This window comes from Pelobates fuscus, chromosome 10 (assembly GCF_036172605.1).
Source record: "Pelobates fuscus isolate aPelFus1 chromosome 10, aPelFus1.pri, whole genome shotgun sequence".
Classification (NCBI taxonomy): domain Eukaryota; kingdom Metazoa; phylum Chordata; class Amphibia; order Anura; family Pelobatidae; genus Pelobates; species Pelobates fuscus.
Window position 1 is genome coordinate 41,031,858 of NC_086326.1, and position 15,970 is coordinate 41,047,827.

General features: G+C 37.8%; 1 protein-coding gene across 1 annotated transcript in view; it reads right to left on the reverse strand.

Moving 5' to 3' along the window:
* Positions 1–15,970, reverse strand: part of LOC134575735 (uncharacterized) — a 35,641-nt gene that overhangs the window by 11,012 nt on the left and 8,659 nt on the right. Inside the window, exons 3-7 of the mRNA XM_063435120.1 lie at positions 11,259–11,378; positions 7,383–7,538; positions 6,963–7,013; positions 4,336–4,431; positions 1,521–1,540 (exon numbers count right to left, since the gene is read on the reverse strand). Coding sequence (XP_063291190.1) covers positions 1,521–1,540; positions 4,336–4,431; positions 6,963–7,013; positions 7,383–7,538; positions 11,259–11,378 — 443 coding nt within the window. The remainder of the gene's footprint in view (positions 1–1,520; positions 1,541–4,335; positions 4,432–6,962; positions 7,014–7,382; positions 7,539–11,258; positions 11,379–15,970) is intronic.

Sequence of the window (15,970 nt, forward strand, 5' to 3'; positions counted from 1 at the left end):
TGCACCTCGGTCATAGTCCTGGAAATAATGTCAAGCGTTTCTTTTCCTCCATAAAAGGCCAGTCTACATTTCACTTGTCTTTGAAATTCTTCTTGTTCTGACCCATCCGATGTGTTTTGCTGTTCAGGGATTGCCCTGTCCTCGGTTTGGTATTCTGCCATGACTTCTGCAATGAGAGTTGCTTTCTTTTTGTTGCTTGCTGCAATCCCTCTTGCTTCCAGTAAGTCCTTTAGCGTGGATCTTTTAAGCTTAGCATAGTTACTCTCCATCCGTATTCCATTAATCCTTGTTCCCTTGTGAGTCTGGATCCCAGCGCTGCCAACCAATGTAGCGGAGAGCTGATATCCCACAGCTATTCTCCACTGACGATCCCAGGAAGGCTCAGGAACAAGGCAATAGTAGATCCATAGGCAGAGTTTCCAGCAGGCAAAGTAACACAGCGATATCCCCACAGCAATCCCAATAACTGGACGACACACAGTTTCAGGAACAGAACTCCTGGCTGGTACATCCAGCCTGCCTTTTATTACAACTGTACACAGACAAGCCACACCCAGGGGGAGGCATAAAACAACCAATGGTATCTTGGGTACAACCCACACATCCCCTCCCCTTAGTGTGACACATAATCCCATTATTGTACAGTTTCAAACATAACTTTTACACCATATTCATAACTTCTATAATATTCATCACATTCACATAAAAATACATATTCACAATCAATCCATTCAGGGGAATAACATATAAAAAAATGGCATGAATCAGACCAGGGGTTTAAAAGTTAGTAAAAGTATCTTTTGTTCCCCCTGGCTGATTGTATTTTAATCTGGCTCAAACAGTAAAAGTAAAACCATCCCCACAATGCATCCTGGCTTCCTCCCTTCTGCCCTGGAGATAATTGGAGAAGGAATCCAATTATCTCCAAAGACAGAGCCAAACTCCATTACCCACATGGCAGACAAAAAGACAGTAAAAGACATAAAATTACATACTGATACATTTAGTACATAAAACACACATTTCTACATATCCCCAGATAGCTTTGATCTGACTGCACATTATTAGATGAATGGCACTCAGATCACACGAATAAGCCTTTCTGCAGGGAAAATAAACAGTTTAACCTGCAGGGCCATAGTCCAAAGGCAAGAGGCGGGCAAGCAGCCCCCTCCAAGGACACGTGGCGAGGTCGGTTTCGCCACACTTCTCCCCTTTGCCCCCAGACTAACAGGGTAGATGAGGGCAATCCATAATACAGGGAGGACAGCCACAATAGGGTTCCGCTACAAACACCTCTTGTACGTTCAATCAGCAGTTGAAACTTATAACAATAATAATAATAATAATAATAACAACAACCATACTAAGGAAAGTTCAAGTTAGTAAAGACCAGTCTCATGTTGTCAGGAACACCTCTTGTATTGTACTCTAGGTACAGTAAAACATACGTGTTAAGAATATATGCACAGTATAAGTGTATCTGTGTACAACGAAAGAAAAAAAAATCATAAACTCACCTTCTTTATGAGTATTTTTGCTGCAATAAAGAGAGAAGATTTTGTAAAACTTTGAATTGTCTCTTAAATGTCGTACATATTATATTCATATTTCAAAAGAATTGGAGCCGGTTCTATTTTTTTTACTTTTCACTACTTACTGAGAGAAATAAAATATAAGTACGGATAGATTATAATAATTTGCCAGAAGCTGGTGTAAAAAAGTACAAAATTATAGATGCTGAATTTAATTAGTGACTCAACTGGAAGATTTTTCTTCTGGGGTAATAAAGGACCACCCACAGTAGCCTAAATAACCTTTGTAAGAGAATGGTATTGAAAAATATTACATAATTTAAAATATTTTAAATGGGATATTGAGAAATTGGGCAACTGATCTGCACAGTTGAGACAAGCTAAGACTGTGGATGACTGGATTACTGATGGAATTTTAAGGATTATTCACACAAGCAATTGTTTAAATAAAGACTTCCTGTTTTTATATATATTCTATTTTATGAAGACTTTTAGTCCTCTCTTTCATTAATTTAGTATTGGAATACTATTGCACAGACCTTGTAAAGACCGTGATAACCATTGGTTTATGGCAAATAGGGTGAATTTATTGTTGTTTTAATATGTCAGGATAATATTTAGTAATATTTAATACTAGGTTAGGATAATATTTAATACAATATCAGGATAATATTTAATGATATTTAATACTAGATCAGGATAATATTTAGTGATAGGTCAGGATAATATTTAATAATATTTAATACTCAGTCAGGATAATATTTAATGATAGGTCAGGATAATATTTAGTAATATTTAATACTCAGTCAGGATAATATTTAATAATATCTAATAATTAATACTAGGTCAGGATAATATTTAGTCATATTTAATACTCAGTCAGGATAATATTTAATAATATCTAATATTTAATACTAGGTCAGGATAATATTTAATAATATCTAATACGGTATTTAATACTAGGTCAGGATAATATTTAGTAATATTTAATAGTACATCAGGATAATATTTAATACTAGGTCAGGATAATATTTAATAATATTTAATAGTACGTCAGGATAATATTTAATAATAGGTTAGGATAATATTTAGTAATATTTAATACTAGGTCAGGATAATATTTAGTAATATTTAATACTAGGTCAGGATAATATTTAATAATAGGTTAGGATAATATTTAATAATATTTAATACTAGGTCAGGATAATATTTAATAATGTTTAATACTAGGTCAGGATAATATTTAATAATATCTAATATTTAATACTAGGTCAGGATAATATTTAGTAATATTTAATACTAGGTCAGGATAATATTTAATAATAGGTTAGGATAATATTTAATAATATTTAATACTAGGTCAGGATAATATTTAATAATATCTAATATTTAATACTAGGTCAGGATAATATTTAGTAATATTTAATACTAGGTCAGGATAATATTTAATAATAGGTCAGGATAATATTTAATAATATTTAATACTAGGTCAGGATAATATTTAATAATATCTAATATTTAATACTAGGTCAGGATAATATTTAGTAATATTTAATAGTACGTCAGGATAATATTTAATACTAGGTCAGGATAATATTTAATAATATTTAATACTAGGTCAGGATAATATTTAATAATATCTAATATTTAATACTAGGTCAGGATAATATTTAGTAATATTTAATAGTACGTCAGGATAATATTTAATACTAGGTCAGGATAATATTTAATAATATTTAATACTAGGTCAGGATAATATTTAATAATATTTAATACTAGGTCAGGATAATATTTAATAATATTTAATACTAGGTCAGGATAATATTTAATACTAGGTCAGGATAATATTTAATAATATTTAATACTAGGTCAGGATAATATTTAGTAATATTTAATACTAGGTCAGGTAATATTTAATACTAGGTCAGGATAATATTTAATAATAGGTTAGGATAATATTTAATAATATTTAATACTAGGTTAGGATAATATTTAATAATATTTAATACTAGGTCAGGATAATATTTATTTTTAATACTAGGTCAGGATAATATTTAATAATAGGTTAGGATAATATTTAATAATATTTAATACTAGGTCAGGATAATATTTAATAATATTTAATACTAGGTCAGGATAATATTTAATAATAGGTTAGGATAATATTTAATAATATTTAATACTAGGTCAGGATAATATTTAGTAATATTTAATACTAGGTCAGGATAATATTTAATAATATTTAATACTAGGTCAGGATAATATTTAGTAATATTTAATACTAGGTCAGGATAATATTTAGTAATATTTAATACTAGGTTAGGATAATATTTAATAATAGGTCAGGATAATATTTAATAATATTTAATACTAGGCCAGGATAATATTTAGTAATATTTAATAGTACGTCAGGATAATATTTAATAATAGGTCAGGATAATATTTAATAATAGGTTAGGATAATATTTAATAATATTTAATACTAGGTCAGGATAATATTTAATAATATTTAATAATAGGTTAGGATAATATTTAATAATATTTAATAATAGGTCAGGATAATATTTAATAATAGGTTACGATAATATTTAATAATATTTAATAATAGGTCAGGATAATATTTAATAATATTTAATAATAGGTTAGGATAATATTTAATAATATTTAATACTAGGTCAGGATAATATTTAATATTATGTCAGGAAATTATTTAGTAATATTTAATATTACGTAGGTCAGGATAATATTTAATACTTGGTAAAGATAATATTTAATAGCATGCCCGGGTAATATTTCCTACCTATTTTTTTCAATAGGAAACATTTTTTGCACATGTAGAAAACCATTAGACCAAGAATGACCACCAGAATTAAAGTCACAATCAAGATAAAGGAACCTGAAAAAAGAGGGAGAGTATGATCAGATAAAATGTGGAAATGAGATGTGTTTATGTGAGGCGCGTAGATACAGCAGGCTACTATAAATATTCACATTTATTTGTACTTCTAGAAACTCCTCAGGCAGCCAGTATAGGAATGGTAAATGATAACATTCTTAAACTCTATTGAGTAAACCTGAGAGGATCGTCGACCAACATCGTCTGCAAGCTTCCACATCTCAGCATTGGCATAGTTATCGTGGTCAACAACGATTTCACTTGAAAGATCTTCCTTAATGTGCATTGCAGTTTAACATTGTGTTCTATCTGATCGGTTTGAAATGTTCATAGAGCTGTTACAAAAATGAATGTGAAACTGAAAATTGTTGGGACCAGGGACCTCCACTGTCAGCAGTTGATTGGCCAGCCTGTAATGTTGTTTGACACTTTGTTAAAGTTGATATCGTTATGGGCCTGAATCAGTAGTGCTCTTAAAGCAAATTAACAGCAGTTGTAAAAAAAAAATTAAAAAAAAAAATGTTTACAGGTCCACTAATACATCTACTACTACGCTGAGGGTAGATTTAAGGAAGTTAAGTATTGCAATATCCCAGAATGCATTTGGAACCAAGAACTTGCAGCTGGCACAGGACAATTCTGCAATTGCTATTCTCAGAACTGAGAACAAGGAACTGAGGAAAGATAATAGCTGCTGAATTTCACTCAACTATTCCAGCTTTGCATGCTTAGGCTGCGTAAAATGAGAGGGAGTCTGCTTAGCATAGTTAAAAAAAATTAACAGTTTTACCACATGTACAACTACAGCTTATTGTATTTGTTCTGGTGAATATAATCATTCCCTTCAGGCTTTTTGTTACAAACACTTTCTTTTCAGAGAAAATGCAGTGTTTACATTACAGCCTAGTGATAACTTCACTGGCCACTCCTCAGTGGTGCTTCCTGGGGCAGTGCTGCACAGTGTGACTGATTCAATATCTCCGCCCTCTGCATGGAGACACTGAACTTTCCTCAAAGAGATGCATTGATTCAATTCATCTCTATGAGGAGATATTGATTGGCCAGGGCTGTGTTTGGCATGTGCTGGCTCTGCCCCTGACCTGCGTCCTTGACAGTGTCAGCCAATCCAATTATTTCCTATGGGAAAGCATTGTGATCGGCTTTGATCAAGACTTCTGATGATGTCAGCCAAGCAGGCATATCAGGGTCAGACCCACTAGCAGCAGACTGGAGTTAAGGTAAGAATGTACTACATGTTCCAGAACCTATAGTGTTCCTTTAAGGATAAACTGCACTAATATTACATAATAGTCATGAATACACTGGAAAATGGATTTCCTCCCCAAAAACTTAAATTTCAAACTAAAATATTTAATAAAACTACAGATGGTTATTACCATCATAGTGTTCTGAATCCACTATAACTAGAGATGCACATGACACAACTCAGCATTGCCATTACTGCAGCTAATATTAACTAGAACATTTACAAAGTTCCTATTCCTATTGCTTTCTAAGTGGCTGGACCTGTCTGCCCAGTGTTCCCTGCTCTGATGTTTCTTATAAAGATCTGCCCTGGTCGCTCCCATTCCCAGAAGTGAATTAATGTATCACACATTTGTTACATTTATTTATAGCTAATATTTTGTGATGATGGCAACCCAGTTCTCAAAAGAATTCCAACAGGAGACATTTTATTTTATATTGCTGCTTTTTCCCTAACTGTATATCCTGGAGTCATTATAGATATTTCCAAGGTTGATCGGATATCCAACACTCGTTACAGAATTAAAAGAATGGCTTATAGGCCAGGCGGCTGGTTATTGTCAACAGTCATAATAGAAGGAAGTGAGAGGCTGAATTAGTGCAAAACAATATACCGTACTACATTAAACCTTCTTTATAAAAGACAGAATAGGAGATGTAGGCTTGGACACAGTATAACATGCACTATGATTATAGTGGGAACTGAGCGATCTATGGCTTTGGACACAGTAAGAACCAAACATTCACAATTAGTCTTACAGACAGTAAAGGGCCTATGGGTCAGGAGGCAGAAAAATACCTATGAATTCAGAGTCAGTATATTGCTTACTTTCAATAGATAAGAGATGGTTTATAGGCCACTGTGGTGCGTGCCCTTGTTATAACATGCAGTAAAGGTCCTATGGATATGGGGGAAGTATATTGGGTATCCTTGCTCTAACAGACAATAAAAAGGCCTATACGCTCCAATGCAGACTAGTTGTCTACCACTGTTATAGGAGGCAATAAAGAACCCTTAGAGGTACAATGCTATACTAGGCAGTAAAGAGTTAGTAAACCACAATGAAGTTTATTGTGCTTCTTGTTGTAGCAGGCAGTACAGTGCCTGTGAGCCAAATTGAGTATTTAACAAGCACACTTGTTTTGAGATACTGTGTGCAGGCAGTACTCGGCCTGTGGAATGGGAAGCAGGTTATTATGTATCCTCGTTATAGAGAACATGTAAACAAGAAACATATAGATATCTACATATCAAGGAAGTCTACCTGAAATGTAAACCGATTTATCCGGTGGTAATCCTGAAATCTGGTGAACACCTGGGAGAGAGAAGACACACAGATTTAATGGTGAGAGTCATCTGAATGAGAGAGCAGATATACAAGGTGTGGATATATGTTCAAGGGAGAGAAGACAGACAGGGTGTTGGAGATGGATATCTAAGAGAGCAGAAATACTGGGTTATTGGTGGTGGACAGATGGGTTGTTGGTAATGGGTGTCCAAGGTAGCAGACATGCAGGGTTGTTGGGTGAATTTCTGAGAGGGGACGGACAGGTTTACTTTACAACAAAAAAAAGTATACAATAATAACACCACTAACTATAGCCAGTGGCCTAAAGAGTTGCAGAGTGAAAGGTTGAGTTTAACGTTCTTAAACACAAGCAAGACAAGTGGAACCCTCATTTACCTGTGGTTTTTTCTGTCAGTGGCAGAGGTGTGATGGGAGAAGGGAGACAAGCCAAGCACCTCTGCTTGTTCCTTTCGTAACACTCAAACCCTTCTTGACATTCACAGATTGTTTCCTGGGTGGTCGAGCAGTTCAACTTTACTACAAAATCTAATCCTGTAGGATGATATAGAGGAGGAGACACGTCAATGAGAAGAAGCTGAGAAAGGATAAAATGTAGGCTGAAAAGTGGGGAGAACAGGGAGAAGGAGGATAACATGGGCAGGGAGTGTGGGTTAAACACATGCAAGAGAAGTGGGGATAACTGGAAGACCACTGATAACATGGACCAGAAACTGGAGGGAACTGGAGGAAGGATTATAACGGGACTAAAAACTGGGGAGTATTGGAAAAAGGATACTAACATGGACTAAAATCTGGGGAGTATTGAAGGAAGGATGATAACATGGACTAAAAACTGGGGGAGTATTAAAACAAGGATAATAGGCAGAAAACTGGAAGAATTGAAGGAAGGGTGATAGCATGAGCTAAAAACTGGAGGTAACTAGGTTATAGCTGGTAATAAGGGCTGGAAACATTCAGCTCAATTTACTGGAGCCAGGTGCACCTTTTTGTGGTTTCAAATAAAGTTACACCATAATTGCTATTTAATACCTGGAGTAACTTTGCTGAAACATCAGTTAGTATATGGCTCTGTCTGGGTATGGGAGTTCAGTAGGAAATCACAGAAACCAGAGTGTTCACTAAAGGGCATCATTGTTTCAAAGGCTTCTAAAAAAGGTTATTTTAATGATATCAATGATATGCCTAGTGAGGCCAGGTGTAAGGTCTTAATAGACAACCTACTCCAGTACAATTGAGACTTTCAGTGTCATTGCAGAGAGCAGAACACTGACATTGGAATAAATAATATTTGTGCTTTAAGAGATACAGTGGACTGGGGGCGGGGCCGGGCCGCCGAGCTGGTCGGTCGCAGGCCAGCAGAGCTCCTGCTACACCACTTAATTAATCGATTTAAAAACATGCCTATATACCGAAAAGCCGACCGACGGCTACGAAGCCTGAAGCAGGGGGACCGCTGGATCCAGGGAGAGGCTGGCTCTCCGAGCTACAGTCCCCTGGAGGGGAAATCCTCACGGACTTGCCTGAGGCCTACTCCGGTGGTGAGTGGGGCGGACGGCCGCTGCCCCACTAGCCTGCCACACAGCACCCAACCTGGAGCACAACGCTGGGCAGACTCGGCCTCGTTCCCCCCCCTATGGACCGGGGGGGTGATCCCGGTCCTCACCCCAAGGCCTTGATCGGGAAACCACGGCCGAAGCTGAGAGGTCTAACCGCTAGGCCCAAGATGGCGGGCGCCATGTGCGCAAGCGACGAAGTACAGACTAACACCTAACACTGGCGCCCAAGACTGACAAGGTGGCCCCAGCTCTCAGATGGGGCTGAGCCGAGAAGCGAGTTCACTTACCCCCGCAGTCACTTCACTCAACGAATGCAATGGCGGCATAGGAGGTAACTCGCAAACAGACGGAAAGTGCCTCTGACACGGAGACAAGCCGACCATCCGCCCCACTCCAAGCCTGTAACAGACTCACCCAGGGACCGAAAACCGGGCTCCCCTTCACGGCAGACGCCGACAATTTGATTATCGGAGAGACGAGCACACTCCCGCACAGCTACAGCCCTATGGGAACCAACGAACACTCGACAATGCAGCATGGGGGGACTGCGTCCTGATACCTGCCATGATGGACACTCACTTCTCGGCATGATCACAAGGCAGAGCGGATTTTTCAAGCTCATGGGACTCTCGCTGAGCGTGGGGTCTCTGGACCGCCAGGAAGACTGCCACCCGCAGAGGCAACAATGGTGGTCCCGGTCGGCGGGGGTGATATAAGCAATGAAGCGACTCACTTACTCATAATTATAATTTAGATGTTTATGCTGTACCAGCATTAGCTAACTTACTTATAGCTACTTATATATGTCTAAAGCTAAGTGTATGCTAACTTACTTATAACTACTTACATATGACTAAAGCTAAGTGTATGCTAACTTACTTATAACTACTTACATATGACTAAAGCTAAGTGTATGCTAACTTACTTATAACTACTCATATATGTCTAAAGCTAAGTGTATGCTAACTTACTTATAACTACTTATATATGTCTAGAGCTAAGTGTATGTTAACTTACTTATAACTACTTATATGTGTCTAAAGCTAAGTGTTTAAGTCTGTTAAAAAAAAAAAAATTGTGCCTGTCATTCTTGTGCCCCACATGTCAAGCGTGGGAAAGGCCAAAGGACTGCTTTTGGGGCACCTCTCGCCACTCTGTACAATTTGCGTGCACAGCAAAAATAAAGAATTTAAAAAAAAAAAAAAAAAAAAAAAAAGAGATACAGTGGACTAAGTGCAAGAGGTCAGTCTTTGGACCAAGATCATTGTGACGGACCGCCTGCACCCCGACTGGGTACCTCCGTCAATCTCTGCTTCCTAGTACTGACGAGTACCATAAGCACTTCCCTGGAACACCATAACTATCAGAGACCCCACGAACTGCCACAGCTTGGTTGGGGTCTCGCTGTCCTCCACCCACTCTGGACCTACGACTAGGCTCCAGCTTCCAGTGGGTGAACCTCTCCTTAGTCCAGAGAGCGTAGCAGGAACAGCTTTTAGAAGATCTAGTGATTATACTCAGGGGAGTATTGTGATATAGCAATGCCCTGAATGTGAAGGTAGTTCTCCAATCCCCCAAGCATGAGCCAAAACTTCATGAAGTGGTAAGACGTTCTCAGCTTTAATGGTTCACACTGGCTTTCATACACAATCCTCATACATAGGAACACCCCCTGGACCTGGTGGGGCACAGGATTACAGAATGCACAGACCAATAAAAACAGTGTAACAATGCCTGAAACTCCCATACACAAACAATACAATCCCTCCTCTGTGCTTGGGAGATAATTGAATCAGGAACTGTACTTACAAAATCCAATTATCTCCAAGCACAGAAAAAACATAAGTTTTTAAGAAATCCCAAAAAGTACCTTAAAACCATGTAAAACCCCATAATTACATCCCTCAATAGCCCTGATCTGGGGGAACAACATATCCAAAACATCACCCAGATCGGTTTAGGGGTTCAGGAATTTCCTGGAAGTCATTGTTTTGACCGACCGTGCACATGGTCCTTATGCCCAAAACAGTTCCAGGGAATTAGGGCCAACAGTCGGTCTCTATTTATGGAGTACAAAAGTACATATATCACATAAATGAAGCCTTTTAAAGACCATTGGGCAAGTTATATTGCAGGGCCCATAGTCACAGGGTAGCAAGCAGGCCTCTCCAAAAAACCCAGTGGCGAAAGTGCTTTTGTCACAATCATTATAAGTGATGACCCTTAAAAGACAAAGTCGGTTTTCTTCTATCTTGATACAGCCACGTGAGACGGAGGTGGGGGGAGGGACAATAATCAAATAGTAAAAAAGGAACAATCTAATGTTACTAATAAATATATTTAAAGAGAACAATGAAGCACACATTTTTCTGATTGTTATGCAACTTGTCTGGTGTGGTTTTAAGATGTTGCATAATACTATACAGTGACTACATTCAATGTGCACGAACAAATTTACTTTTCAGACACAAGTCAACAATTAAATCAAACCCTCCCAATCTGAAATGAAATGCTTGATTAAACGATAAGAATAACTCATACTGCCATACTGTTAATAAGGCAATACATCTTCAACCCAGGTGGAAATCTTTATGGAACCAAATAAATGCTCATAATGTTCTCTAAGGCTGGAGCCATAATATTTTATTGTGTGGTCAAGTGATACAATCGACTAAGTGTCAGAGGTCTGTCTTACCACATGGCCTGCACAGACTACATTTTTCAACATAGTTCCACTTTTTGGTGTATGATCCAGAAGTGCAGTTTTCACATTGTGTTGGTGTAGTAGAGTCACATTCTCGCTTTACATATTTGCCTGTGGGTTTAAAAAAAAAAAAAATAGTTAAACCAGCCATTTTATTTATCAATGATGTTAAGTGCTAACGGTATAGAGGTTCCTGTTGTTTGTTCTTGATTTTGTTTAACTTTCCTGTAGTAAAACGGACAAAAACTGTAAGTGTTATGGTATCCTGAGATAATTTAGCTTTCTCTGATCTGTTTTCCATAGGCAGAAATTGAGGGTCTTTTTTTAACATTGCTAGGGCATCTCGACTCCTTAACATGGAACTATCTCTCACTTCTCTGGAAATTACAAAAAAAAGATTTAAAATCACATATGTATCTTAAAGATTTAGCAATTGACACATCACAAACTAGATCAGTCGAAGCACACATTGCATTGAAGGAGCACAAACACAAACAATTATGGGTTTTTAACAAAGTGTTGCCAACACATTTATATCTAATTTTCAGAGAATGATAGACACAATTTATTAAATCTGAAGTCTTTGTTTTATTCCCTTCTTCTGTGCCCTGAACATATATTTTTTTTAATTTGCACAATTTCTTCAGTGAAGCAACAGATTTATCAATATTTATGTCACTTTTCCTGACACAAAAATTTTCTGTTTCACTTTTGTTTTGTCTTAGTCACTCTAAATTTGGTGGTGTGTCCTGCAATGGAAACTTTCTGTTAAAACTGGTGAATCTGTCACTTTTAGGACACTTTAATAAATACTTTCAAATTATGACAGAATTGAACTGTCATTTCTCACTTTGATAAATGTATCCCATTGTATCTGTTTCTCCTTGTCTTTCTATGCTCTCTCTAAGCTGACAATGATGCACATGAGCCAAAAGGGAGACACTCCAGGATAGAGATAACTATTTCTCACAAACACATATTTCTTAAATATTGGTGATGAATCAACATAATACTAAAAATCAGGGAAAGAGACAATTCCTCTATATTTACTTTGGGCCAGGTCACCTCGAAAACCTTAGCATAAACCAGGCAACTGGTGTTTGACGCAGGGCAACCCAAACCTACTGGTTTAAATATCGTCACTCTGATTACACAACCCATGGAATGTTCAAAGGAGTGAAAATGTTGAGAAACCTTTACCCAGCCATAATCATTTTTCTGGATCTAAGATGATTCTCTTGTTTCCTCATTGTCTAGGTAGTCACTTGTTTTTAATCTTCAAATACTCATCACCCTGTACATTGAGTAAGGCGAAGTAGGAGGATGAAATCCATGGTTTTACATCATCTTAATTTGTTGTAATAGAATAACATTCGTTTGCTATAACTGTGGTTTAAAGATAATTTGAAGTATTGCTTGGAATTGACTTGGAGTGTTACTTAAGGAAACCTGAGAAATTTTGTCCAACATGTTTTACTTTTAACAGATCCAATTTGGGATTTTTTTTCTTTGTTTTACTAATGAGGTGTAAGTAAATATACTACTTGGCCAACAAAAAGTGGACATCTACTGTTCAAACACCCCATACAAAAACCATGCATTAACATGGAGTAGGTCCACTTTTGCTTCTAAAAGAGCCACAGACTATTCTTCCACCACAGATCTTTACAGTTGTCACCATGCATTCAGGTAGACAACATATTCCTGGAGCAATTTGTCTGACTGGCAGATGGTTATGTATGATTCCTATCTTTAGGAAACAAATTTCCACTGCTTCATAGTCCAAGAGCAATACATTTTACTTGTAGTAATATTAGGTTTATGTTAGATCGCTTTGTTGTGAAACTCTTGACAAACAGTTCTAAGACTTGTGTTGTGTTCACAGCCTGTTTGAAGAATCAAGACGTACAAACTATGCACTTCAGTCCTTGGCGACACCAGTCTGTGAACTTGGGTGGTCCATTACTTCGCAGGTTATCTGTCGCTAGTTGAAAATATTTGCTTAGCTGAATTATTTTGAGTTTTGAAACATATCAAAGTTTGGTGGGAAAAAAAATAAATAAATTGCCAACCTGTGCAATTTAATTTAATCTCTACCTATTAGTTGTTGAAGAGTGCAGCACCTCCTAATATCTCTTTACACTAATAAAAATAATAGGCCAGTTTGTTTCAGCCAGTGGTAAGCAAATTGAAAGTAGTTTAGATAATACACAAAGGCCAAGCATGTAGACATCTCAGTGAAGACTTACCGACTGAAGAACACTCTATGACATAGTTCAGAAGATTCTAAGCTTCCTGCCCTCCCTTACTCACCACATAGCATTCTATACTGACTTCCCTACTCTACACAGAACAAAACATCCACTTATTCTATCACAGCTTGAGGCAACAGGACATTCTGGGATTCCTTCCAAAATCCACCCAACACAACAATGTTTTAAGCTTTCTGTCTGGCTAAACAAGCCCGACATGCACTAAATATAGCACATTCAAAAAATTCTAGATTTCCTGTACATTCAGTAAAAAGCATTCTAAATAACTCTCCATATCCAACAATTAATTCACATTTAGACTTCTTCATACCTTCACTCAACACACAGTGTGGCGAAAGTAACCTCGTCACTGTTTTGGAGGGGCCTGTTTGCCAGCCTCCTACCCTGTGACTATGGCCCATGTGATAAAACTTGGTTTAAATCACAGTCCGTGCCTTTTTGGATTTTTATGGCCACAGTTCGAACTTTCGAAGTGGCCCTTCAAGCTCCCGAACAGTCGAAGTGGCCGCCATCCAACATTTGAACACGTGGTAGAGCCATCTTGTTCGCATGGACCAAAACCACAAATAGACTTCAGATGGACTTAGCCGCGAATGCCCTGGAACTATTTTCTGCCTGAAAACCTCGCTGTTCCTGGTCGTTCCTCCAGCGGCACTTAGCCGCGATTCTATGGAACTGTTTTGGGCATGGGACCATGCCTGCACCTGGGCAAAAGTATGACTTCCATAACATTTCTGAACCCCTGATCTGATCTGGGTGATTTTTGGATATGTTGGTCACCCAGATCAGGGCTATCAGGGGATGTAAGATGTATGGGAATATGTTGTGTTTTGGGGTACTTTTGGGGTTTTGTAAAATATGTGTTTTTTTGTGCCTGGAGATAATTGGGTTAATACAGTATCTGATCCAATTATCTCACAGGCAGAGGGGAGGGATTGTATGTTTGTTGTGGGAGTGTCGTACATTTAATTATTGTTCTGATTGGTTTGTAAGCTTTGTGTCCCTGTCAGCAAGGTCCATGTGGGTGTACACCTTGCTTGGGGACTTGCATAAAAGGCCACTGTGGCACCATTAAAATTGAGTTCCTCTTCACCCTCAACTTGAGTCTTGTCTTTTGTGTGGAGGGGACAGCTGTATCACTACAAGGGATTTATATAATCATTATACTCTCTTGGATTCTCTGAGCTCTTGTAAGAGCTGTTCCTGCTTGACTCTCGGGACGAAGAGAGTTTCACCCACTGGAACCTGGAGCCTTGTCGTAGGTCTAAGGTGGGTAGGAGATGGCAAGACCCCAACCAAGCTGCAGCAGTTGTGGGGTCTGCAGTGCTTATGGTGTCAGGAGGAGTGCTCGGATTCCTCGGTGAGCACTAGGAGCATCCGTCGGCGGAGGTACCCAACCAGGGTACAGGAAGCTCTGTTACACACAGTGTTTTAATTTTCCTTCTCATGTGCATTCAAAGGAACACGCAAGTATTTCTGACCCTATAGTGTTAAAAAAAACAAAAACTATCTGATCTCCCTTGCCCCCTAAATATAGTAAAATCTTACCTTTAGTCCAGTCTGGTAGTGCTGATCCTGCCCCTAATCTGTCTCTTTGGCTGGCCGGGTGTGGAGTCAAATGCCACCCTGGCCAATCATCATCTTCTCATAGGGATGCATTGAATCAATGCATCTCTATGAAGAAAAGTTCAGTGTCTCCATGCAGAGCGTTCAGACACTGAATGTCAGTCACACTGTGCAGAACTGCCACAGGAAGCACCTCTAGTAGCCATCTGTGGTTACATTAAATTCCTGCAGGGACTGATTATACTCACCAGAACAACTACATTAAGCTGTAGTTGTTCTGGTGACTATAGTGTCTCTTTAACATAAAGCATTTTAGGCTGTATTTGTATTGTCAGTCATTACATTTGTTTCCATGTCTCTTTCTTATGTCTGCTTAAATAACAACATTCTAGATGTTCTTCTTAGCATCTAGCAGAACCATTGTATGGAAAAATGCTCAACAATTAATAGTAGATTTTACCATGGATCTGTGCTCACACCGACTGCTAATTAACCTGCTGGTAAGTCAGTAAAATCCTGTGTGTAAAAAAGAGAAGAGGTACAAAAGTAATAAATATCAGTTTCAATGAGTCATATTGAATTCTCTTAGGACAAGGCCTCTCTTTCCAGTCAAAAAATATAAACCTCAGCTAACCACACTGCTCTCAATAACTGCATGGGTTTTCGATTACATATTCCTCCCGCAACTACTAAACAGCTTCACAATCACTGCACAGTTTCCGTACCTTCTTCCATCCCTACAAAGATTTCTTTACTTTATTTATTCCAATACCCACACAACATTCTTTGCCTTTGACTACAATCACTACATAACTTTCCCTGTTTTCTCCTCTCCTCCAATCTCCAGTGCTTTATCTGAATTCT